Source organism: Mustela nigripes, chromosome 11, assembly GCF_022355385.1.
Source record: "Mustela nigripes isolate SB6536 chromosome 11, MUSNIG.SB6536, whole genome shotgun sequence".
In the NCBI taxonomy this organism is placed as follows: Eukaryota; Metazoa; Chordata; class Mammalia; order Carnivora; family Mustelidae; genus Mustela; species Mustela nigripes.
In genome coordinates, this window is record NC_081567.1 from 36,053,124 (window position 1) to 36,080,281 (window position 27,158).

A 27,158-nucleotide genomic window follows, 5' to 3' on the forward strand; every position below is an offset into this window, starting at 1 on the left:
GTTTTGAGACTTCACATTCCGTGAATCTGAGATCCTGGGTCTGATTTTTACAGGTTTTTGTTGTTGTCCTTGTTGTTTCTCAGACTATGCACTTTCTATTCATAAAGCTTCTGGGATACCTTTCTTTTTCTGTTACAATCTCTGCTTCTCTTTTTCTCTAGTGTTTTTGTTGCAGAGATCATCTACTCACTGGCTTAAACAGTGTCACACTGCCACCACCACACCCCGCCCCCAGCAGCAGAAGCCAGGCTGAGGCCCCGCCATGCAGGCAGCTCCTGTTCCCTTGGAGATGTCACATGCACGGATGGGGTCCAGGGTGCTGCTGTCTAGGCTCAAGGTCCCCTCTGTCACACTCTGACTGGGAGACTCTGGGCAAGTCCTTTGTCTTCTCTGCCTCTGTTTCCTCTGTGTGGAATGGAGCAAATCATAGGGTCTGCTTCATGGGTGCTTATGAGGGCTGCAGACAAAGAGCCGAGAGCCTCTGGTGGGCCTCAGCAGGAGGCTGTTACTGTTGCACATTCCCGTCTGCCACGTTCAGCCTGAGTTCTGAGTTTGGGAGCAAGGGTTGCTTCTCTTGGTCCTAGGACAGCTTACCAAATAGTCATGTTCAGCAGACTAAACAGGCAGAGCCAGGGCTTTTCTGATATTTCCTCTTCATTTCTCAGAAAAGAGGTTTCCCTTCTCTCTTCCTTGACAGTTCTGAAAAAGGACAGCTGTTGGCCTAGAAATGATTTATCCTGTGAAGAGAAATGGCCTTGAAGAAAAACCCAGTTTATAGCTCTATGCCATTTATTCCAAACAGGATGTAGCATGTGTGTATTGAAATGTGTTAAAAACAAATGCAAATGTGTTAGAGAAATGTGTTTTAGAGAAATAGTTCCCATCTCCCTCCAAAGCCCACGTCCGCACTGGGGGAAGGAGCAGAGATCATCTGGGAAAGAGCAGAATTTGCTGTTTGGTGTTCTCCAAGGGATCTCAGGTTTCCCAGGCAGCAACCAGCACACTCCTTGGCCCGTCGAGTTTTGGGGACCTTAGCTCGTCTTAATAAAGCTCCCCTTGGTGCCAATGTGCCAGTAGTGCCACTTAGAAACACCAGGAGGTGGTCATAACTGCTTGGATTGCTTCAGGGGAACGAGGCCCAGGAGGTCATAGTGCCAGGATTATTCCTGGGTTCTCTCTGTGTTAGGAAGGGAGGCCAGAGGGAGGCTGCACAATGGTCAGGGACCAGGAGCCTGCAGTCCAACTCCCACTGATGATGAACCTTTGTGTCCTCTGCACGGCCTCATGGTGTGTTATGAGGGTTAACTGAGATCGGGCGCATGAGAGTACGGACGCTGCATCCATTCGTGTTCACACGTGTGTGCTCAGCACACAGGTGCTTCCCCATCACAGCAGCTGTTCCCATTGTATGAGTGATTTTATCCGATGCATCAGGCGTGCCTCCCAAGATGGTAAGGTACCCCCCAGATAGTTCCCAAAAGTCCAAAATGCTCTTTTGGGTGAGGACTTCTCAGCAGGAGGAGAGTCATATGTTTAATGGGTGAGGAAACATTTCACGGATGTATCTGTGTGCTTGGCAAAAACTAGTTTTTGACATGTTTTCACTCAGATTAAAATGAAGCTGGAAAACAGTTCAATATTTTGTGGGTAGTGGAAAGGGGAAAGAGACTCACCCTCTGTTGCCAAGTGGGACCCTTCTGGTGCAGAAGGGACGCTCGCCGCACGTCAGAAGGGAATGTGGAGATGTGCAGATGTCTCCATCAGGGCAGGTGGTCTTCTCTAAGATTTTTTGTTTCATTTGTTATAAAGATTTAATCAATGAAATTTTCCCCCAAAAGCAAAATAGATGAGGAAGAAATAGGAGGACAAAAAGCCATATTTTCAAAGCACAATGAAATGATTGTGTGGGTCCGTGGGGCTGTTGTGCTACAAGGGAGCCTGGAGTCCACAGCTGGTTCTTCTCACTACCCCTGGTGTTGCCACTCCCTGGAAGAAGATGTTGTGGGTGCAGAGGGAGTAGTGAGCACTGTTCAGGCCATGGGGAGTCCCGGCCACAGGGCCTGCTCTCTGCTGCTTCCCGTGTGACTCTGACATGCACCTGAACCTCCCTGAGGACAGTCTTTGAGACCATTTATGAACATTACGTCTGTTCCTTTGCTTCCTGAGGTTCTTTTGTAGACAGTCTACCAGACCTTACCTCTGTATTAGAACATTGTTTCATGGCCAGGTACAGGCTGCCTAGCCTCTGGGTCAAAGGGACGTGGACTTGGGTTGCCCAGTCATGAAGACTATAGTCATAGCTTCCTGGAGATCAGCGCAGTCCCCAAGGACGCTCCCAGACTCCACGGGCCTTCCAGCCCCTTTGAGGTCAGCCTCCAGAGAGAAGGCACCATTCCGAAGTTGTGTGCCTTTGGTGCATATGCAGGGTATCTTTCACAGATGGTGTGTGCCCTCTGCTGTCCAGTAGGTTTGCTAGTCTCTGTTGCCTATTTGTGGCTCTAAGTATATAAAACATCTTCTGTGTAAAGCCAGCGTGCCATGGGGAGTTCCTAAGAAGCAGACAGTCTGTTTCTAAAATATATATGGTGTGCTTGAGGAGAGAAAAGTACTTAGGAGCAACCTAAGGCCAAGAGATACCAAGGATGGCTGTTCTGTCGCTAAGGACATGAAAGGGCAGATGTGCTGTCTTCGTAGCCAGAGGTTTGATTGTTAAGGACCAACATGTGTTGAATACCAACTAGCACCTCAGGCAGAGTCCGGGATGGGGAATACCTGTGCGTCCGTTTGTGCAGCCTCTCCTGCCCACTGCCGGACATCACGTCAGCCGCGGTCCTCCCATGGGGCCAGGATGTGGCGTCCTCATCCTTGCTCCCTCTTGCAAGACATCAGCTGTGGGAGATGCAGTCCTGTTGTGGAAAGGAGAAACAGAGGCTTGGAGCTCCCCCTACCCTAGTCAGCGTTCAATCCTGGATTTGGTCCATGACAGTTGGATCTCAACGCCAGCACCCCGATCCCTGTGCTCCACTACCATTCGTCACTGGAGCAGCCTCCAGGAACTAACTAGAACTAGTGTCTTCACACTACTTCTCTAGTCTTTGAGTGTGAAAAGTGGCCAGAGAAATACCTCATACTATTGTGTCATGTCTGTCCAAGACTGAGGAAAGCCCCAGACCCTAAGGTATGACCCAGATTAGAGTGTCTGGGACTGTCCCGGGCACCACGTGGTGCCCCCACGCCCCTTGGGCTGCCAGGTGGCCCTCGCAAGGGCTGGTATCATGCTCAAGGTACATCCTGCCACCACCGCCACCACCAGAGCCATTCATTCCCACCCCCGCTCAGGAGTGCCCTCAGGAGTCTGGTGGGCTCATCACTGAAGCGCAGTGACATCACCCCTCTGGAGGGAGCTGGGAGGGCCCTTCCAGGGGCATGGTGTTGGATTTTGTTTGGATTTTGTTTCTTTATTGAGAAGATCAGTGGCCCCATTAGCAACATGATTTGAAGTTTAACTCAGTCATTACCAGGGTGCATTAAAATAGATTTATATATTATACTAACAATTAAAACACTCTGCCCCTGTTAATACTGTCAGTGTTTAAAGAGCTATAAGCAGGGGCATCTGGGTGGCTCAGTGGGCTAAAGCCTCTGCTTTCGGCTTGGGTCATGATCCCAGGGTCCTAGGATCAAGCTCCACATCGAGCCCCACATCAGGCTCTCCACTCGGCGGGGAGCCTGCTTCCCACTCTCTCTCTGCCTGCCTCTCTGCCTATTTGTGATCTCTGTCAAATAAATAAATAAAATCTTTAAAAAATAAAAATAAAGAGCTATAGGCATATTTTACCTTGGTACTGCTGTTTGCTTGGGTAGTTAGTTAATGACTTGGCCTGCTGCTTTGGTGCATGTATTTTCATTTTTTGAATGAATACAAATGTTGAAACTTGCACATTGCATTAGATTCCCAGATGACACAACTCTTTAGAGTATTTCTTTTATTTAATACAATAGAGGCCTGAAATCTAACTTGGGATGTGATGGAGCTCATATCCTTGACTGTGGGTACTAAGTGATACTTATTTTGAATTTCTAAAATAGTGTCTAGCCTCCTGTAACATATTCCCGTGTGTAATTGAGCTTGTCACCCTAGGAATTGTCAGAGTCCCTTAACTCTGTCCTGCTTCTGTTCGTCGTCCCAATCGTAGGAATGGATTGACTGAGGGGGAACGGAGCGCCGGGAGCAAGGCTAGAGTAGCTACACACGTATTCACTTAGTTCCTACTACACATCTGCAAGAGCCGTGTCCCCACCCTGGTTATATCGGTTTTATGGAGGTGAGTGATTTGAACAGGGCAGCTCCACACCCTGGTTGTGACGAACAAAGCCTGGCCCTTTCTGCTCTCCTGATGGTAGTGGGCCTCACCTTCTCTCTTCTAGTCAGTTAATTGCTCAGGCTTCTGAGAACTCCTAGCCTGACTTCCCAGCCTGAGCTGGGACCTACATGAGCAGCTCACCACCACACAGAACTCAAGAACCTCGTGTAGGCTAGCGGCTGGTTGCTTGGCTTAGTAACAGCTTTATTGAGATATAATTCATGTTACCATAAAATTTACCCTTCTAAAGTGTACCGTTTGGTGGTTTTTAGTATATTTGCAAGATTGTACAACCATCACCACAGCCAGTTTTGGAACATTTTCCTCACCCCTCCAAGAAGGAACTCCACACCCATTAGGTCACTCACCATTCCCTTCGCCCCCTCGCTCCTGGCACGCACTAATCACCTTACCACCTCTATATGAGTTTGCCTTTTCTGGACACTTTCTACAGACAGAATCATGTAACATGTGGCCCCTTGTGTCTGGCTTCCGTCACCTGACAACGTTTGCAAGGTTCGTCCATGATGGAGCACGTGTAATTGTTTTGTTCCTTTTTTAAAAAAATTATATATATATATTTATATTTAGAATTTATTTATTTGACAGAGATCACAAGTGGACAGAGAGTGGGGGAGGCAGGCTCTCTGCTGAGCAGAGAGCCCGATGCGGGGCTCATCCCAGGACCCTGGGATCATGACCTGAGCCGAAGGCAGAGGCTTTAACCCACTGAGCCACCCAGGCGCCCTGTTTTGTTTCCTTTGACGGCTTAATAATATTCCATTCTGTGGACAGACCACATTGTTGATCCATTCATTCATTGACGGACATTCGAGTTGCTTCTGCTTTTTGGCTGTTACAGATAGCACTGCTCTGACTACTCACGTGCCAGTCTTCGTGTGGACGTGTTTCTGTTTTCACTTCACCAGTGTGTTTTAACTCTGCTCCAGTGGCTCAGGAAGCCTTCCCCTCGGTTACCGCCTTTCAGCGTGACAGCCAGGTGCAACGATAGGTTTGAATTACGGGTTGTGGCCGTGGAGCTTTCTGGCTGTGTTCATATGGTGTATGTTTTTCTTGTAGACTTGTCCTTCCTGCGGAATCACATTTGCCCCCAAATCAGAAGCGGGTGCAGAAGGAGGAGCGGTCCAGAATGGCTGTCAAGAGGAGCATAAAAACAGCACCAAGGTAAGCTCTTGGCTATTCCTGTGGGTTCCTTTCCTGGTGCCTCCATCAGAGGTGACCTTCCTGTCTTGTCAGCTTCTCGATTCTCAGAATAACTCCTTGTAGGTGACACTGTTCCACACCTTCTCATCCTGAGGGTTTTGAATAGAGCAGTAAAGATGAGGATGGAGAGTCAGGTCTAACCCCTGTGAAGCAGAATAACATGTGCGCAGCTGCATGGGGCTCTCTTCTTGGGCAGGAAGAGCTTAAAACCATGTGGACCGCCGTAGCTAGGGACAATCTCTGGGGCCGGAACACGCAGTAGAAGATGTGCTGAGAGAAGAGGAGACTCGGCAGGCACAAAGGTGCAGCATGGAGAGAGGCTTGGGGTCAGGGCCAGTAGCGAGGACACTGCCAGGGAAGTCTCAGCTGGAGACAGACCTAGGGCTACACTAAAAAGTGGGACAGAGACCAAATCTGAGAACCTCTCTAAGAACAGGCAAAGGAAGGCCTTTGTCTGTTACCCTCCACCATTGTGCCACCTGCTACCTTCCTCTGGATGGATCTCCATACCACATCTACCGTTCTAGTCCCCCAAACCTTTGCCCGTGGCCCTCTGTAATGCTGATTCTGTGGTTATCAAGCTCCAAGAGCCTCAGCTCTTCTCCGACCTCCTCACTAGCTCTTCCCATGACGTCACACCTTCCAGGCTGCCTCAACCCCCGAGAAGCAATCTGACGGGACAGGGGGATGGGGAGAAGCAGATGGGTAGAGAGGTTGAGTGTCAGGTTAGAACAGAGATGTGAAGGGGCTGGTCAGGTGTGCAGTGGGGCCCCCGCACGGCCGAGGTGGGGCTGGAGCGGCGCTGTTGCGTGCTCACGCTGCAGTCTCTGTGTCTGCCCCCCCAACCCTTGTCTTGAGGCAGGCTCCTGGAGCACCGAATTCCAAAACTCAGAACGGACTTCTGAGCCCTCCCCAAGAGGAGAAACTCACCAACAGTCAGACTTCCCTGTGTGAGATCTTACAGGAAAAGGGAAGGTGGGCAGGAGTGAGCTTGGACCAGTCAGCTCTCCTTCCGCTGAGATTCAAGAACATCCGGGAGAAAACAGATGCCCATTTTGTTGATGTTATCAAAGAGGACAGGTAAGGGTCAACCATGACCAATGAAAGTAAAGATTTGCAGGTAGGAGTCTCCCTTTTTCTGAGTCACCTTATCCCCATATGTTTGCCTTTCTATTGTCAATATTTTACTTTATTTTGAAATAATTTGAAACTTACAGAAAAGTTACATGACTAATCCGAAGAATTCTCATTCTACCCTTTGCCTGATTTACCAACTTTCAATATTTTACCTGTTTTATTCTCTCCCTCTATGAAATTTATGTTATTGTTGTTTTTCCTGGGCCATTTGATGCTAAGTTGGATATATCATTCCTTTTGCCCCTAAATACTAAATTTCCTAAATTACAAAGATGTTCTTTTACATAATCATGGTTACCAAATTCAGGAAATCCAACATGGATGCATATTTGACCCAATCTTCAGTTCATATGCCAATTTGGCTGGAAATTTTGACCATAGAAATGATGTATTTCTCTCAGACATCCCATCCAGAGGCAAATTGTGCCCATTTGTCTTCCGTCAGTGATAGTAATTTTGAGCAACCAGGCAAGTGTTGACCTCTCCAGTCTGTGGTTATTTTCTCCTTGTGACCAGTAAGCAGTACTTTAAGATCATGCGTGCACTCCTTTCCTCAGCATACTTCCCTAGATTTCCTCTCCATCGTGGTTCTTGCTTAAAATAGTCTTTACTGTGATGGTTCAGAATGTCAGTTCTCCTACTTCAGCACCAACTGCACTTTGACATGGCTCCATCATTTAAAAAAAAAAATTGTTTTAGAGAGGGCATGGGAGGAGCCCAAGAGAGAGAATCTCAAGCAGACTCTCTGCTGAGCAGGGAGCCTGACACAGGACCCTGAGATCACAACCTGAGCCACAACGAAGAGTAGGACTCTTCACTGACTGAGCCACCCAGGAGCTTCTCCACCAATTGTTTTTCAGTTTCTCGCTCCCTCTTCCAGCACAACAGGATGTTCCAGGCTCATTTTAGATCTTCCCTAACCCTAGTCGGGAATCAGCCATTTGTCCAAAGAGCCTTGGCTCCTTTTAGTGAAGAAGGGTATTTGGAAATGTGTGTTGTTAGTGTCTGATTTAATGTCATTGTAGTCAAAGACATGCTCTGTATGATTTCAGCCCTTTTACATTTATTGATACTTTTTTTGGTCTCACATGTGTCTGTTTTCATTAACAAACCACACACATTTGTAGGGTGTCGCGATCCATAGACACAGTTAGGTCCAGGTGTTTGCCAGCATTAGATCATCTATCTTTTTACTTTTCATCTATTGCTTTATCACTGTTAAGAGAGGGATTTAGAAATTTTTCACTGTAGTTGTGGATTTTTCTGTGTCTCCTTTTAGTCCTGACAGTTTTTGTTTCAAGTATTTTCATGCCTTTTTTTTACGGACATACACATTCATGAGTGTTACAAATTCCTGGTGAATTGGTCCTTTTGTCATTTTGAAGTGTCCCTCGTTATCGCTGGTAATACTCTGTTGTAAAAACCACTTTATCTGATACTAATATAATAACTGTAGCCTTCTTATTCTTACTCTTTGCTTGGTGTATCAATTTCGCTTTAAAAAAAAAATTCAACCTGTATCCTTCTATTTGAAGTGTGTCTCTTACGAGTCTGCTTTTCTAAAAATAAATTTATTTATTTATTTATTTATTTGACAGACAGATCACAAGTAGGCAGAGAGGCAGGCAGAGAGAGAGAGGAGGAGGAGGAAGCAGGCTCCCCACCAAGCAGAGAGCCCTATGCGAGGCTCGATCCCAGGACCCTGGGATCATGACCCGAGCCGAAGGCAGAGGCCCTAACCATTGAGCCACCCAGGCGCCCCTGAGTCTGCTTCTTAAATCATTCTAAAAGTCTCTGCCATTAAATTCCATTTGTATATATTTTCTGGATTTTTAGCCGTACTTCTTCGCATTATTATGGATTTTTGTTTGTTTGTTTGTTTTTTGGTGGTTGCTCCAGGACTTAGAGATAGGCATCCTTGAATTTTTTTATAGTCTTCCTATTATTAACATTGAATCATTTCACTTTTTTTTTTCAGTTTACTTATTTGTTTATGTAAGTAATCTCTATACCCAACGTGGGCCCTGAACTTGTGACCCCAAGGTCAAAATTCAGATGCTTTTCTGACTGAGCTTGCCAGGCAACCTTGTATCATTTTACTTGAAATGTAGACATCTTGTACCTGGGTAGAAACATTATTCACTTCCCACCCCTTATGCTGTAGTTTTCACTAGTGTTACCTTGGCATACATTGTGACCCTGACCTCTAATACCACCCTCTTGGTAATCTCAGATTGTCTCCACTTATTGCCTTTCTGTTGAGTTGGGTCTCATTTTCCTGTTTCTTTATATGTTGTGTAAATTTGGCTTGTGTGGTGCTTAGAAACTCTGGATTCTGTTATGTTGCTCTGAAGAGTGTCAATATTTTGTTTCTTTGTTTGTTTTTTTAACATGCAGTTAACTTACATAAACTCCCACAGCAAACTTCGTCTCCCCCAGTATAGGCAGCTGCTGCTCTTTTTAAAGCCTTAATTAGGCTTCTTGGAGTCTGCTGTGCTCATGCAGATTTGAGGGGTCAGCCAGAGATTCAAGCAGAGCTCACATGACAAATTTGGGGATCCCCCCCCTTTTTTTCTTTTTCTGGGATTTTCAACCTCATTTTCCAACTGTGGACACCCCAAACATTATTTTCTGATTTTCCAAGCCAGGGAGATTGTGGCTTTTCCATCTGAGTTTTAGCTGTCCTGCACGTGGTGCTGACTAATGGCTATCTTCAAGCAATAAGAAAAATAGTAAAACATGGAAAATTAATCTGGTGCTGTTCCCTTCTTCCAGGAGTGACTCTCCTCCATTTCCTACCTCCTTTGGTCAGTCTCCAGTACATTCTACGAGTCATTTTTACATCTTTCCCAGAGTTTTCTGTTGTTATTTCAGAGAGGACTGGCCCAAAAGGAGCTAATCTCTGTGCCCAGAAAAGGGACTTGTCAATATTAATTTCAGAAGAACAGCACGGTGTTTAGCTACATGTGGCCATTGCATGCCCTCTGTACGGCTGCTATGCTGGTTTTCCCTCTGTCCGCACTTGCTGGGTGGAAGGGAAGATGGGGATCTGCCTTCGAGGATGGAATTTTCTCTCTTCCGAATCTGAGAGCATAGTGAGGTATGGCACACTAGTCACAGAGAGTCCACTGGGCTGCAGGGACCCTGTGTGTCAGGCACAGGGGAGTGACTATTTTATCTGATGTAATTACAGGCGTTGTTGTGTGAGGGAGAGAGACTACACTCCATGGCTGTATTTGCCTTCTGAAATCATGTTAACACTCTCTTAAATTTCCTGCCTTATAAAAAAGATACTACTATTTGCTAGCAACCATAAAAGAATGAAAGAGTCACATAAAGCAGGTTTGATGTCTCTGCTATTAAAATCATTGAGTGTTATTTTTCAGGTTTCACACGCAGTCTGCATAAGTGACAATAGCACTCCAAGTACAGTGACTCTAAACAGTTTTGTGATAATGACCTGTCAGCTCTGATGGTGGTCATTACTGTCAGTGCTCTGAATGACTGGACAGTGGCTCTGAGTTAGGTCTCCATCAGTAGCCTTGGAATCAGCCTAAGTCCTTGGTGCAGGGATGTCTGGTCCTCCAGAGCGGTGGTTTCCTAGCACGGCAGAGCTGCCGGCTTCCACAGACACTGGAGGATGTCTCCAGAAGCATGGTGTTCATGACGTATGCTGTAATGACTGCAAACGGTCCTGCTTCAGTGGAGAGGAAACATAACGTGTATTCTGAATATACAAAGCACTTCCAGACGTATGTTCCCAAGGAGGGTCAAGCAGTATCTTTACATAGTGACTCGCAGATGCAGGCCATGTGACGCGCTTTGGGAGTGGTGTCTGGGAGGCTGACTGGAGTCTGCCAATAGAGAGAGCTCAGTGACTGCGCCACGCTGATCACCCCCATGTTTTCTTTCTCCTAGCCTGATGAAAGATTATTTTTTCAAGCCACCCATCAATCAGTTCAGCTTGAACTTCTTGGATCAGGAGCTAGAGCGATCCTACAGGACCAGCTATCAAGAAGAGGTGTGTTTCCCCTTCTACATCTAGAGAAGAAGTTTGCTGTCTGTACCCGGTAGTTCACAGTCAGCTTCGTGCTTCGGCAGCCTTGTTTCCCCTCCTCGAGTTTTAGGAAAATGAAGGCTAATACTGATTTCCCATGATCTGTAAACCCCAAATCCACACGGGAAGAAGACCCCCGATCATTCAGTGCCCCTTTCAGTGCCAGTCTGACGTCACTGGCCTGTCATTTCCAGGCCCCTTTGCTCCGTGCTCTCCTCATTTTGTCCCTCCTTCCCAGTGACTCCCTAACACCACGTGCATGGCTCTGTACATTTACCATACCACCCTGACATTCCAGACCCTGTCCGTCCCCTGTTAGGCTCTGAGCCTCCCGAGGGCGATGTTTCATGTCTGCCTCCAGCACCCCACGCAGAGCCAGGCCCAGAGCAGGCTTTTGAGTGAAGGCACGAGCATCTCTTACTATCCATTGCATACCCATGCTTCACTTGCTGTTGCTTCAGGGCCTGCCTGTTACTTCTGCCACGAAGCCAGCTTTCACACACCCTGAACCTGGGACCCAACCATTCACTGGAAGCTTCCAGAAAATGGCTTTTGTGCAACGGCTTTTACAGATGCAGAGTCCATAACCCAGCTTTCAGGCCCAGGATATAATCTGTTTGAGAACTCACTGGTCTATAATAGCTTGCTGTGTGACCTTGTGCATTTCTTAACTGCTCTGTGCCTTGTTTCCTCATTGTTAAATGGAATAGGAGAGATGGCGGCCCATCTCAAGCCCTTACCACCTGTGCTAGGTCCAGGATGGGCAAGTGCTCCACAAATGTTTGCTGTGTTTTCCATCAAAATCCTACTCCATGGCCACCTGTTGGAGCTTCTGCTCATGCCTCCCACCACCCCTCCTTTCCCAAACAGGTTATAAAGAATTCTCCCGTGAAGACTTTTGCCAGTGCCACCTTCAGCTCCCTGCTGGATGTGTTTCTGTCAACAACAGTGTTTCTGATTCTCTCCATCACCTGCTTTCTGAAGTATGGGGCTGCCTCCATGTCTCCTCCACCTGCCGCTCTGGCAGTCTTTGGCGCTGCCCTGCTGCTAGAGGTGCTATCCCTCGTGGTATCCATCAGGTAAGGGCCTACCTGCTCAGCTCTGTTCCAGATTTTAGCCTTTAGCTCCCTCTGCTGGCTCCACAGCTAATGGCTGTGCAGTCTGGTGGCAGCTCTGTGGACCTGGCTCCCCACACCAGAGGCCTCCGCAAGCTCATTTCAGGTGACCCAGTCCTCTTTCGTTCCCTCCCCCAGCTCTGCTGCTCAGCGTCCTCTCTCACAGACACCGGCCCTCCGCACAGGTGGACACCTTCTTTGCCACAGAGTCAGTGTCCTTTGCAGCCCCTCAGCTGCCAACCAGTCCCAGGATCTCCCCCCCTTAGAGACTTAAAAACAAATGGGAAGAGAGGGGGTGAGAAAGGGAAGAGAAACAGAATGGAAGCATACAGGGAGCCCTTGATGGATCAGCAGGTGCCCCTTCCAGATGTGCAAGCAAGACTTGAAACCCTGAGAAGGATTGTAGGTGTCCGTCTCCACGAGCTTGGGTCAGGCAGTGGTTTCTTAGCTATGACTGAAAAGCATGAGTAGTCAGAGAAAGAGGAGATAAGTCAGACCTCATGAAAATGTGAAGCTTCTCCCTTCTGAAGAGCACCTGTCCCTTCTCACACCAGAGTGAGAGGGAGCCTGCAGGATGGGAGAGGAATGTGCAGAGGGCCTCCCAGTCCTGCTTCCTCCCTGTCTGTGGTGAGGTCTGATACCTAGAATGTAGGCTCAGTAAGAGACCAGCAACCCATTTAGAAGTGGACAGAAGGCCTGGCTAGACAGTGGGGACCCCTCAGGGAAGGTAGGCCCTCACGATCCACTCAGTCCTGCACACAGGGAAGCTCACAGCTGCTCTGAGTACTTCTGACTAAGTGTGAGTGCACAAGATACTCCATTCACATGCACAACCCCCACACCCCCATCTGCCTCCTGGGCACAGTGACCATCTCCTTTGTCCAGCCCTGTCCATCTCAACAGGAGTCCTCCTGGACTGCCTCCGGAAGTTAGAGGTGAAACAGAAATGGGGAGAAGGGCACTGACCTCGAGTTTCTGCCTCCCTTCCCCAACACCCCAGAATAGGAAACAACAGCCCCGGTCTGCCCTGTGACTTCTGAATGCTAGTCCCCCCTTCCCCTCCCAACTTTGAACTATATGGGCTGGATTGCCCTCCCCTCGTTCCCCCACCCCTGCTCCCATTCCTGTGGCTCTTTGCAGAGGGTCTTTTCCGGTCGCCAAAGGCTTCACACTTGGCCCCTGTGCCTCCTCCAGGTTAAGATAACTGCAGGGTGCATCCTCACTGTTTACCCAAATTTCCTACCAGGATTGAGCTGCGTGGTGTACAGCATAGGTCTCCTTGTAACACAGCCTTTCCTATGGGTCTGCGCCTCGAGTCTCGGCTCTACAACCCTTGCTGAGCTGCCTGGGACCCACTCTCAAATCAGCTCTGCTTCTGGGGAAATCCAAACCAAGGCATCTTCAGGCCCCTAGTTTGTCTTTTCCTTTTTAAAATCAGCCTTATTGTGATATAATTCACATACAGGAAATACACTCTTGTAAGTGTACAGTTCAGTAATTCCTAGTAAACCTACAGAGTTGTGCAGACTTCACCATGTAATTTTAGAACATTTCTATCACCCCAAAGAAAACCCGGCACCCCTGGGCAGTGAGTCTCCTCATGCCCACTCTCCCTGCTCTGGGTCCAGGTTTCCGTCTGACGCAGGGCCTACAGTTGGATAGGATTCTGGCTCTCTCAGAGACTAGCATTGTCTCCATACGTTTTTCAAAAGCCCTTTACACCGCTGTTCCCTGTTCCTTTGGACCCACTTCTACAGAGTCTGGGCTAATGCCAGTCTGTCTCCGGACTGGCATTAGCCTAGAAACAGAGCGCTCCAGGCCACGGAGACACGCACCCAGGTGTGTGTCGCCATGTCACACCCATGTGCTCAGCCAGCGCCTTCCAAATGAGGTGGCGGCTGCTCCTGAGTGACCGCTGGTGTGACTAAAAGTTCACTTTACCCAAATCATCAAAGCCTGGGAGGGGCTGGGAACGTGACAGAGCTCCCTGTCACCACGCATAGGGCATATGTAGGGTCCCAGGTCAACAGGAATCTATGGTGCAGAGTATGCAGGAGCCCTGGGGGGCTGGTTCTGCAGCTGCCCCTCCTCCAGAGCCCTTCGTGCATCTTGACTCACAGCCCATCCCTTCACTCCTCTCGTTTTGTGCTGAGTTCAGGGAGGTGTGGGAATAGTGGGTCTCATCCTCAGAGCTCTGCCGTCCTGGAGACCTTCGTGGGGGCCTTCCAGTCCTGCCTTCTCCCTGTTGGAACTTGGCTTCCTCTGTCTCCTCATGGAGCTTATGAATTCTGCCTTTGAGCATATTTGTGGTTATTCTTGGAAGTATTCCCAGGACTCCATTATCCGTTAAGTGTCAGGAGGTCAGAACCATCCAGGCCCTGAAAGGGTCAGGGCCTGGTTCCATGTGGAAAATGGCTGAGATCTACGGTTTCCTCCTGGTGATCACGCATTTGTAGCCAGTGGTCGCTGCACTGCAGGTGTCGAGGATGGAAGGTGCAGGCACCTGGGTGTGTGGCAACCACCCTTGAGGGGAACTTGTGCTGCTGAAGCTCAGTGGCAGCTCCTGTCACTTCCAGAGGTGGGGACAGTGTGCCTGTCCCTTCTCCCCCTGCCGGGGTGCCTGGCTTCAGAGAGGGTCTGTGTGCCTGGGTCTCTGCCCAGCTGAACCACAGTACCCTTTCTTCCATCTCCTGCTGCTGGCATCCAGTTACTGGCCCCTGCTGACCCCAGGGCCCCTCTCTTAGCCACACTGTTCTTCCTTCTGAACAGTGTTTCTCAGCCCCATGCACTTCTTCCCCCTTCTTTATGATAATTATTTTGTGATAGCCACATGATGATCCTGAGATACAGCCTACTTACGCACACGGCTTCAGGAGTCGAAATGCTGTCACTCCCAATGTGAAGGAGAGAGAGCTAGAGAGCAATTTAAAATAAAATCTGTAGTGCTGCACCTCATTTTTGCCAGGATGCCACCACTGGGGAAGTCATAACAGAGTCGTCAGCTTTGTCCTCATGCATACGGTTGCACAAATGAGACGGCTCCAAATGAGGACCACTTGCGGTGTGTGGGCTTGGTGGCACAAGCACTGGGTTGCCGCCTGTGGCATGATTTCTGAAATGCTGAGTGAGCCTTGCTGAGGCCCCAACGCAAAGGGCACTTCACAAAGTGGTTCATTCCTGGAAGATCAGTGTGTGTTAGCAGCATCGAGACATGAGACTCTGGGCTGAGGTCATTGGCAGCAGGGCTTGCTCATCTGTGGGTGTCTAGAGGGCATGTGGCAGTCCTGTGTGTCTCGGTGTGCACCGCCCCCCCATCCGTGGCTCCTGCCCACCGGGAGCTAGACACACCCCTCAGTCCCTGTGACAACCAAAAGACCCTGCCAGATTCCCAGATGCCTCCAAAGGACCTCAGCAGCCTGTGACAGCAAGAGTGGCTTCTGAGGGGCCTGGTAACATTTGCGTGCCCAGTTCTCACATCTACTTTGAGACCTGCAAAAGCTCATGCTTGGCTTTGTACAAACACGTGTTGTCAATATGCAGCAGATGACCTTAAAGTAAGGTATGTTGAGCCGAGCAAGTCCCACTTATTTGCTGCCGACTGAAGTGGGGCGGGGGGCTCCACCGGCCCCCACACACCCAGTGGCCACACAGGTGAGAGTTGGTGGGTGTCCCCCAACTCTCAACTTCCCCAGCAGGCTGACCTGTCCACAGACACCCCATTTCTCCTTTCTCCCTCCTCATCCCAGGATGGTGTTTTTCCTGGAGGACGTGATGGCTTGTACAAAGCGCCTGCTGGAGTGGATAGCTGGCTGGCTCCCACGCCATTTCATCGGGGCCATCCTGGTGTCACTCCCTGCTCTTGCGGTCTATTCACACGTCACCTCTGAATTTGAGACAAACATACACGTAAGTAAAGGCCCAATGACTTTGTTTCTGGGCTCTTCAGGACTCCCTCATCTTTTTTCTTTCTTTTTTTTTTTTTTAAATAGGCTTGATGACTTGGGACAATTTAAACATAGGCCTTTAAAGAGGTACAAATTCTTTGTCACCACCTTGGGCTTGTCTTCTTAAAAGTCTTGCCTGAGACAGAGGAGTAGGCAGGTAGGGTAGCACGTGACCCATCTAGACGCTCGAGCCCATCGCTGACCACAGTCAGGGAGAGGTGGGTACGATGCTGCCCTGCCCAGCTCCCATGTGCCCTCTCCAGCCTCACCTGCTCACCGAGCTCCAAACCAGGTATTTTCCCATGCATTTTACAAAGCAGCGTCTGCCCCATGTTTCCAGACAAGATACAGTACTTACCTATCGAGCTGGCACAGCTAGGTGACTGGCATCTGGGTCAGCTGCTGTTGATCAGGGAAGGAGATTCTGAGTTAAACCCCACAAAGACTGAATTAATGCCCTTGTGGAAAGTTCTGTTTTTGGTGAAAGTGAGTGTAACCTGAGCTGCCAGGCAGGCTGACTGCGTTTGATACTTTAACACCCAAGTGACATTTCCGCGGGCAGGTAGCAGGATGCCTGAAGGAAGGCTTTGTAAAGGTCACCACTTCCATGGTAGCAGCGTTGAGATAGGTGGCCTACCTTCCCTCTCCTCTGGAATGACATGCGCAGTCTGCACACATCTGGAGGAGAGTTTTAGTGCTAGCGCGAGCTTGCTGCCTAAAGCCCTGGGTGATTAACCCTATGATTTATGATCTGTCCCTGAAATGGCCAGATACTTTGCAATATCTGTGGTATTTTTATATCGAAAGAAAGGTAAGTAAGTGAATCTTTTGATGTCAGCATACTCAGCTGGAAGTGAGGCATGGAGCCCACACGGCGAGGGCGGGATGGGTCACTAACTGCACCGGCCCCTTGTGGCAGGTCACCGTGTTCATGGGTTCAGCCGTCCTGATCACCGTCGTGCACTACTGTAACTTCTGTCAGCTCAGCTCCTGGATGAGGTCCTCCTTAGCCACAGTCGTCGGGGCGGGGCCCCTACTCCTGCTCTGCATCTCCCTGTGCCCTGACAGGTAGGTCTGCCACTGTGCTCTGCATCTGTTGTCCTCGCTGGCTGGGACACCTTTCCTGACCTCGCTTGTTTTTCAAATCTGTGCCAATGCCCTCTCTCTCTGCCCTCCCAGATACTGTCACAACATGATGTAACTTTCAACATACACAATGCCAACATCCTCATGAAAAGTCCAAAGACTAATATGCAAATGAAAAAAAAAGAAAATAGTTTTTCATGACATAACAGCTATTTGCATATAGACATCCCCGGGTGACCCCTGCCTGGGACGTAGTGCAGTAGACTCGTGCTTGAACTTACTTATGACAGAGAAGTAGGACCAGAAGCCATTTCATATGAGATGAGCAAGAAAGTGAAGGAGTAGAGATATAGGGAGACCCAAGAAGGTAAAGAGGAAGCTGTTTCTAACCTCATTTGAGTAAGGGTAATACAACCAGACAGTTTGCAGGTTGCCGAAGGAGAGGAACTGAGGAGGTAAGGCTCTCGGTAGTGGCCTGGGCCTTATTTATGAATACTGACTCACTGTTGTGACATGTGTGGCATTATGTGAAATAGAGTAATGACTAGTCACTGGAAATCTTGAAGTCGTTCCATATATTGAAGAACACTTTCAGTCTCTGGTATTCAAATGGCTTTCAAAACCTTATCACCGGGAGATGCCAAGGCATAGATGGGATGGCGTGGGAGAAGCAGGGGTCTGTGGGAAAGGCCCCAAGGGACAGGAGTGGTTCTTACTATCATGCTACAAAAAATGAAAATATATAAGATGACTGTGATATGTGCTATATTTAAAACATCCTAAATATTGGAGCTTTTTTGGGTAATTGTAAAAACATTTTACTATTAGAACATGCTAACTGCTTTTTTATAATTACCATGGGTTTAGGCTAGCGGGATATTTCAGAATGACACAGGGCATTCCCTCATTGTGACTTGTAGGACATCGAACATTCCTGGCTCCTCAAACTATTATGACAACCAGGAGCCCCAACATTTTCAAAATGCCCCCAGGAATGGTATTATCATTGCTAAGAACCATTGCTTTAATAAGTTCAGAAGTAGAAGATGATCCAGTTTGTCACAGTATCAAATATTAAAGCTCCATAGTGTATTTTTGGGTATTTCCAAAGCAGCAGTTGGTAATGGACAAAGTAAGCATCCTTCTCCTCAGTTAGATGTAATAAAATAATGATAACATCAAAGACATTCAAGTTTTCTGCAAATTAAGATCAGAAGGGAATTTTAAGCAGAACTGTCATTCAGCATTTGAAAGGAAACTTGAATGAATAGTTAAATTACTTTAAGCAGAAAAAAGCGTACATTTCCCTTCCTGAAGGTATGGCCATCTGGAATTAGGGTCATTATGAGGCTCTTTCCCAGGAGCATGAGATTCATCAGTCTGCCTTTTAACCTTTTAAAAGAACCATGGCATCTCTCTGTCAAATAAATAAATAAAAATCTTTAAAAACAAAACAAAACACAGATTTAAAAAAAGAAAAGAAAAGAAAAGAACCATGACAGATATCCCTCAGCCACTCACAGTGTCATTCAGTCACTGGTTGTGGGGGTTTTCCACATGGATCTGGAGGGACCAGAGTGACAAGGGACCAATTCTATCACCTTTGTCCAGAATTCAAAGAGCAGGTCTTGGGCTGCAGTTGAATCTCCCCTTCACGTAGTACTTCTCCCTGCTCACAGAATCCTTTGAGCCCACCCACCCTGCTGTCCCTGCTGAGCCTCACAGGGTAGGAAGCATGGGGAGGGATGAACACAAACACAGAGAGGCCCCATGTGTAGGGGAGGGGACTTCCGAGAACCAGGTGAGCCTCGAAGAGGGACTTGGAAATAAAAGAAGGGCTGCACACACTTGGAGAGGAACAGTGTCACAGTCATGCCTGGGCAGGGAGAGAGAACGCATATGGCCTCAGAACAGCATCGGTGCTGTAGCTCTTGCTTTCCCCCCTTTCCTGAGAAGTCATCTAACACCCCCTGTGATGCTAAAAGCCTCTCTGAGCCATCCCCTCACCTCTGCTGCCTAGGGGAGGTGCTTGCAGAAGCTTTGTAAGGTCCCCCTTTGCAATGAGAGGGCAGATGGATCTAGTAGACCGGGAAGTGTTGGGGCATGAGGCCGACTTACTGATCTGGGAGGATGCTGGGTGCAAGAGGACCCCAAAAGAAGCCGTGACGTGTGTGGGAAGGGTAACGCATGTCACGGGTCCTGCCCCAACACCGAGAGAGTTCTTTATTGTGTGTGGTTTCCATGCCCCACAATGGGGATTCGATTGCTTTGGGCACACGAGGAGCGAAGTCCAGCCTCTCAGGTCAGCCAGCATCTCTAGCAGTTCCTTTCTAAATCAGTCCTGTCAGTGGGCATCGCTGTTGATCATGACTGGTTTCTAGCCTGTGGGACTGCATGGGAAAGTACTCATGTCACGCGAATGCCTTCGCGACTTCTTGTTTGGTTTTGCTCTCTGGAGATGGTGCCTCCCTCCCTGATATGAGGTCCTGTTGGCTGCGTCACTGTCTCTGCTCTGATTTTTAATTCGCACAGGATATCAAATTATAATAAAGAATTAACTATCTTTAGTTGTCTGACTTGATCTTCACATTTAAAAAAAAAAGAGAAATCTACTGTATCGTTTTATTTAACTCCTTCTTTGCTTTTTATAATAATATTTTTCTGCATTTTAATTTCAGTTCCATAGTAATTTCACACCTTGATGCAGGACAGAATTTCAGGTAAGCTTTTAACTTTATGCCTGTATCTGAACAAACAAGGCTGATTGTATGAGCACTGTGTTCTTCTCAGCTTCCTAAAAAGCATATCTTGAATAAAAGAATCCTATGTATTTCTTAAAAGAATAAGTGGAAAGTACCTACTTGTTGAAATACCAGCTCATAGTTACAATACCTTATTGAGAAAATGAATGGTGGTTAAGAACATACTAGATTGGACTGAATTTCATATACAACATCAGCATGTTACACAGGAAATATCTTAAATCTAAGAAAGTACATATTTTAATTCCCTAAAATATTTTGAAATTACTAACTAGAAATTTGAAATAATAGATGCTAGACCCTTGCTTTACTGTAATCATCAAACTAAAATTTATATAAGCTGAGGAGTCAGAAACAAACTTTAAATTATATAAAACTGTAAATAAATCTAGAAAAAACGGAATTGGTTTGCAGAACTCTAAGACAGAGACAACTTTCCAGTCTTACAAACAATAAATAGAACCACGCATGCACAAAGACTGATCGACACATTGGTGGGGGTTGTGGGGAGTCTGAGCGGCGCAGAAAAGTACCTCTGGGCCATTACATGAAGAGCTGAACAAGACCTGTATAAATAAAGGAAAAAAAACTGACAAGATGAAATGTAGGGAGAAGCTAAATATGTTATTACTGAAGTCATTGCACATTTAAATTACTACAAAATCCTTTTGGTCTTTTACCTTCAGGATGTTAGATTGTGATTACCTAGCACAGGCAAGGGCTGGTGCGTTCATCCCCTGGTTGGGGATTTATTTTGTTAAGCTGCCGGGCACTTATAACATGTGGTTTATTTCTCACAATAACTTGACACATTCGGTGACTTTGTCCCCATTTTCTAGATGAAGAAGCTGAAGTTCAGAGAAGTTAAGGAAGCTGTCTGTGGTCACACAGCTAGTGATCGGCAGGGTTTAAACCCTGGCCTCCCTCACCGCCAGGCACACTCTTTCTGCCAGGCCTCAGTACTTTTCAGAATGGCACATAGTTTTGGAAAGTAATTTGATGATCTGCAAAAATGTTCATAATCATTGACCTCATAATTCTATTTTTGCTTCTCTACCAAGGGGATAATTCAGAATATGATAAAGACCACCTGCCCCAAAATACTGATCACAATGATCACTGAACACTGAATCATTGAACACAATGAACACTGAAAGTTCATCAGCAACTTCAGTTGCCAATAAAAAGAAATGAATTACATTGTGGTCAGATGCTTAAATATTACCACTGTTATGGTACAGGTATAAGAAAAATACTTCTCATGTGAAATTGCGTTTGTCTTGGAGCTAGGCAGTTCATTATATAGATGGATAAAATGTAAGATATGTCATAGTTATCTGGTAAAGAGTGATGAATGACTTTTTTTCTGTTTCTACAATTAAAAAATCAAATCTCTGTGAACATGTAGACACTGGGAAGGAGATTTAAAGTATGGAACAAAGGCAGAATGCAAATGTGTTTCTATGATGATCACAACTATAGTATTTAAAATAAAACACTTGGCTTTTTTTTAAAGTAAACTTTCTTATTGACGAATATATAACATGTGCACATAAAAGTGTCCATATATAAAAACACAGCTCAATGAATTTTCACAAGTGAGCACACCCCATTAACTGCCACTCAGACCAAGAAAATAGGGACCCAAGAAGTACCCTCTGTGTCCCAGCGTGGTGACTTCCGCAGCCTCACATCTGTAGGCATAGATTCTAAATGGCACTGAAATATACCAAAATGTTAACAAATTCCATGTTAATCTTGGTTAACTAAGATTAGGACTGTCAGTGGTCTTTGTTTTCTGTTTTTCTGTTTTAATCCCTCTTTTCCATGATAATGAATTGTACTATATTTTACTCTAACTTCCAATTATGACTTAATGTCCAACTGTCACGTCATAAATTGACTCTTGCATTTAGTCCCATAAAGCTCCTCTTTTTGGAACTGACCTTTGCTATTTGAATTTAGGAATGAGACCCCCATTTTTGTTCCTTCTGTAGTGGAAAGAGAAATACCATTTATTGATGGGAAGTGATTCTCTTTCCTACTTGTTCCAGATCTCTGTTGTGTGGCAGCCCCTTGGCACTAAGTGTCAATCTGTGTATTGGGATTCCTCTTTTAAACAAGATGAAAACAGACATCGTAGTCTGTTTCCCTTTCTGTCTCACACTGGCCTATGTTCCATAATTCCCCTCCTCTGTCCAGAGGAACTGGCCTGTTCCCCTCTCCAGAGTCAGGCCATGCTAAAGTGAGGAAAGCAGGAGCAGCAGCCTGCTTGGGGAAAGCCAGACACAGCACCCATTTCTGCCACAGGGCTGCAAAGTCTGATTGGACTGTTAAGATGACGTTAAGCCTTTGTGATGTCTATGCATAAAGGGGGCGGTTCCTTGATGTTACCACTTTGGAGAAATAGAAAGAAAGGTCCCTCCTCATCCAACAAGATGGGCTCACCCATCACTTCTCTTCTCTTCGAGTTAGAAGGCATGTAGGGCTGGACAAAAATCTGTTTCAGTCATCTAGAATAGTTAATTGTTTAGTACTTGAGATTTGTGATATGTATTGCCATTTGATTCAATGACAGAAGAATAAGCAAGGGTACTGTGTCTTACTGTATAGAGGCATTTTTTGGTTCTAGCTCACAGGGGACGAGTTATGGCAGGGGTCCCAAAGACCACCCCTAGAACTGGGAATTCGCTAGGATTCAGGACTCCACCCAAAGGCATATTCATGGCTGTGATTTGTCACAGTGAGAGGACACAAAGCAAAATTGGAAGCAAATAAAGATACATGAGGTAGCGTCCAGAGGAAACCAGTTGCCAGCTTTCGAGAGTCCGGTCCCCGTGGCATAGTTCAGGATGCTCCGAATTCCTCCAGCAGTGTGCTTGGACACTACAGGTGACATGGTGTCCACCAGGGAGCCCATCAGAGACTCCATACCTAGGGTTTTTATTAGAGGGTGGTCATATAGGCATCTCTACTGCAGGGACCAAAATTCTGGATGCTCAGAAGGAAGGCACACTCTAGACACAGTGGGAGCCTACCTCCCCAGATCCAAGATCCTGAGGCCAGCCTCGGGCACTGTTGCCAGTAGGCCTTTCTCTGGATGACAGCCTCAGACCTGCTATGTTAATAACTCTTTTCTGCACAGAATCTGAGGCCAGTAGGGACTTAGCGATACTCTAGCCCATCTTCAGTTTATACATGAGGAAGTCGAGACCTAGAAATCTTTCCCAGGGTTCCAGAACTCTGCAGTGGTCCAGGTGGGACAGAGTCCTGTGATTCTTTTTTTTTTTTTTTTAAAGATTTTATTTATTTATCAGAGAGAGAGAGGGAGAGAGAGCGAGCATAGGCAGACAGAATGGCAGGCAGAGGCAGAGGGAGAAGCAGGCTCCCTGCCAAGCAAGGAGCCTGATGTGGGACTCGATCCCAGGACGCTGGGATCATGACCTGAGCCGAAGGCAGCTGCTTAACCAACTGAGCCACCCAGGCGTCCCGAGTCCTGGGATTCTTACTCCAAGGCCTGGGCTTTGTGACTGTACTTCATAGAGGACCATTATGGCCAGATTGGTCAAGTTCATTGTTTTTTATAATGTCCTTAAGTTTTTGGTGCCATGGAGATATCAAAACTGAGGATCCATCCATTTTATATATAATTTATACAGTGACTCGACCCATTGCCACGTAAAATCTAGAAGCCCATTCTATGTGCTTTAGAAGCACATCAGGGCCCAGAATTTATATGAACAGAGCAGTCACAGCTTTATAAACAGAAGAAAGACAAGAAGGAAACCCAACACTTGTTAACAGTGATGGCCTCTGGATGGTCAATAGTGGAGGAAACTTTTCTTCTTTCTGCATTTTCCCCTAAATTTCTTCTGATGAAAATGTAGTACTATTGAGTGGAGAAATTAGCTCTAAAAAAGAAGCTTTCCAAGGGACTGCATTTGTGCTAATCTTCAGTCACAGCTGTTGCTGGTCAGCACTGTCCTACCCCCCCCCCCCCCCCGCCGAAGCAGGCTGTTACTGGAGGGAACAGAAATGAGAGGGGCAATGTGCAAATTTTTACTGGAATCATGAATGTGCAGTAGTCGACGTGACTCAGCAGTTCCAACTCTGGTAGTTTATCCCATAGACCGACTCCCTCCTATGCACAGGGTTGGCACAGTGGCATTCCCTGGGGGTGAAGGATGGGCACAGCCCAAATGCCCAGGGTTGGAACCTGATTGTTAGAGTACATGCATGTATTAGAGTTTCTTGCAACCCATAAGAAAACCACAACTTTCCCACAGGAAAGATACTTATTTTATACTACTGTTTATGCTGTTTGAATTTCTCACAAGGTGCTACTCTTCATACATATTGGGGCACCTGGGTGGCTCAGTCAGTTAAGCATCCGACTCTTGATCTCAGCTCAGGTCTTGATCTCAGGGTTGTGAGTTCAAGTCCTGCATGGAACTCCATGCTGGGTCTGGAGTCTACTTAAAAAAAAAAAAAAAAGTACACCTATTATTTGTAAAAATGTTAACATTGTCTTAAATGATGTTGACAAAACAAAACTAACCTACCAGAGGGTAATGGTACATTCGTGGACTTTTATACAAATAGACAATATAGAACTTACACTAATTCTTTGTAAAATTACACATCTTTCAGAGCTAAACTTGGATTAGAAATCTAAAAAGTAAGTGTGTCAGAGAATGTTAAGTTTCTTGGGTATGATGATGGTAGTGTGGCTACATAGGGACATGTCCTTATTTCTGAGGAGATAGGGACTGAAATATTCAGGATCTAAGTGTCATGATCTCATAATGTTCAGCAGGAAAGCTGTGTGTGCACGTGTGTGTGCTGACAGAGGGAAGGAGCAAAGCAGCCAAATGTCAGCCATTGTTGAATCCAGGAGAAGGGCGTACAAACGTATTACTAGTCTCTTAACTTTCCTATAGTGTTCCGAATTTTCGAAATAGAAGGTTGTTGGAAATAAAAAGATTTTTAAAATCAAAGAGCTAACAGCTCCTGAAAAAGCAGTCACCAAGTAGTTACTTAGAAATCAGTTACAACAATCAGTCTTATCGCGGCACCCCTTCAGCCAGCCAAAATGGCATCGGGTAGCTTTGCGGCTGCAGGTTGCTGACAAGTTGAACTCCACAGGACTTGGTGCAGAGGCTAGGTAGCTGGTCTCTTTCACAACCTGCAAGCCCTGAGCAGCAACCTCTTCCTTAAAAGATGCACTTAAGAAGGTACGTCCTTTCTCTTCTCTTTGCTCTCCAGTTCTGAGGGGAATCCGTGCAATAGTTCCTTGCCGCATGGTGGCGGAACAGCCAGCCTGATTGGCCAGGAGGTGGTTCTGGTCTTCTTTCTCCTGCTCTTGTTGGTCTGGTTCCTGAATCGAGAATTCGAGGTCAGCTACCGCCTGCACTACCATGGGGACGTGGAGGCAGATCTTCACCGCACCAAGATCCAGAGCATGAGGGACCAAGCCGACTGGCTACTAAGGAACATCATCCCCTACCACGTGGCTGAGCAGCTGAAGGTCTCCCAGACCTACTCCAAGAACCATGACAGTGGAGGTGTCATCTTCGCCAGCATCGTCAACTTCAGTGAGTTCTACGAGGAGAACTACGAAGGGGGCAAGGAGTGCTACCGGGTCCTTAACGAGCTCATTGGGGACTTCGACGAGCTCCTGAGCAGGCCAGGCTACAGCAGCATCGAGAAGATCAAGACCATAGGGGCCACATACATGGCTGCATCGGGGCTGAACGGCGCCCAGTGCCAGGATGGTGGCCACCCACAGGAGCACCTGCAGGTACTGTTCGAGTTTGCCAAGGAGATGATGCGTGTGGTGGACGACTTCAACAGCAACATGCTGTGGTTCAACTTCAAGCTCAGGGTCGGCTTCAACCATGGGCCACTCACAGCAGGGGTCATCGGCACCACCAAGCTGCTGTATGACATCTGGGGCGACACCGTCAACATCGCCAGCAGGATGGACAGCACGGGGGTGGAGTGCCGCATCCAGGTGAGTGAGGAGAGCTACCGCGTCCTGAGCAAGATGGGCTACGACTTCGACTACCGGGGGACAGTGAATGTGAAGGGCAAGGGCCAGATGAAGACCTACTTGTACCCAAAGTGCATGGACAGCGGGGCCGTGCCGCAGCACCAGCTGTCCATCTCCCCGGACATCCGAGTCCAGGTGGACGGCAGCATCGGGCGATCTCCCACGGACGAGATCGCCAACCTGGTGCCTTCTGTACAGAACGCGGACAAGACGTCTCTGGGTTCTGAAAACAACATGCAGGCCAAGGACACTCACCTCTCTTCTAAGAGGCCATGGAAGGAGCCCGTCAAACCCAAAGAGAGGTCTCGATTTGGCAAAGCTATAGAGAAAAGCGACTGTGAAGAAGTAGGCATGGAAGAAGCCAGTGAACTCACCAGGCTCAACGTTTCCAAGAGCGTGTGACGCAGCGCCTGTCGCTGCCGCGGTGCTCTGTTCCTTGAAACACAATCGAGTTTGTATTCACCTGCTGTGTGTCCCGAGCACCACAGCCTCCATCGCCTGGCGCAGCACCGCGTGGTCATTGCCCTGACGTCTGCGTGCGCCACATACATCTGTCTCTGTGCTTTTTCTCCCCTGGAGCCCCATCCCCTGGGTGTGACCGTCAGCAGCGTGGAGAACAAGTGCCTTCAGGGGTTGACCGTGGCCTCGCGTCTGGGGACAGAGGTGGCCCATGGAGATCGTGGCATGGGGTATTGCTGGACTTTTTAAATGAAAGCTGTGGTTAAGATATCATTTTATTGCTTTTTCTCACAAGGCAGTTTGGGGTTTTGTTTTGTTTTTGCTAGTACAATGTTTTTGCATTTTTTTCTTGTATACATGCTAGTGTTTTCCAGTGACCTGACCTTTCTGTGTAAACATGTACACGCACACACTTTCATTCATGAATCTGAGATCAAGTGCCAGTAACTCACTGTGAGGGGAGGTGGGGGGCCGTGGGCTGCAAGCAGCCGCCAGCCAGGACAGCCCATGCGCGCCCCCCCACCCCGCCCCGACCTGCACCTTCCAGAGCACCTGGGGCCTCGGGCTGTCAGGGCTTCCTCCCCGTGCAGGCCAAGATTGCAGATGCTAGCCAGTAGCAGAGCTCGTGAACCCAGGTCCAAGGTATTTAGAAGCCGTGTTTCATTCTGCCCTGGACACCAAGGAGTCTTCCAGCTGGGAGCGAAGGGGTTTGTCTTTGAAGCTGAATCCTCGGAGAGGGAAACTCAAAATAAACGTCTGAGGGTTGCATTTATTTATTTATTTATTTATCAGGGAATGTGTGTCTTGTGGGGAGCAGCAGCCAGGTCCTTCCGGCAAAGGGACATAGATAGGCTGGGTTGTGGGAGGGGGGTCTGCAGGGGGCACAGTGGAAACATGAGAAGATGTCTGATAGTGCTTTGGCTGCTCTGGGCCACCACTCCACACAGGGGCTGAGCAA

At 47.5% G+C, this 27,158-nt stretch overlaps 1 protein-coding gene across 2 annotated transcripts in view; it reads left to right on the forward strand.

Annotated features, from left to right (window-relative positions):
* The window catches only part of ADCY9 (adenylate cyclase 9), a 110,439-nt gene extending 83,467 nt beyond the window's left edge, over positions 1–26,972 (forward strand). For both annotated transcript variants that reach the window (XM_059415465.1, XM_059415464.1), the window contains 8 exons: positions 5,445–5,549; positions 6,451–6,668; positions 10,644–10,746; positions 11,653–11,861; positions 15,644–15,803; positions 16,761–16,909; positions 19,606–19,647; positions 24,955–26,972. In XM_059415465.1, coding sequence (XP_059271448.1) covers positions 5,445–5,549; positions 6,451–6,668; positions 10,644–10,746; positions 11,653–11,861; positions 15,644–15,803; positions 16,761–16,909; positions 19,606–19,647; positions 24,955–26,143 — 2,175 coding nt within the window. In that variant the 3' untranslated portion in view covers positions 26,144–26,972. The remainder of the gene's footprint in view (positions 1–5,444; positions 5,550–6,450; positions 6,669–10,643; positions 10,747–11,652; positions 11,862–15,643; positions 15,804–16,760; positions 16,910–19,605; positions 19,648–24,954) is intronic.
* The last annotated feature ends 186 nt before the right edge of the window (positions 26,973–27,158 follow it).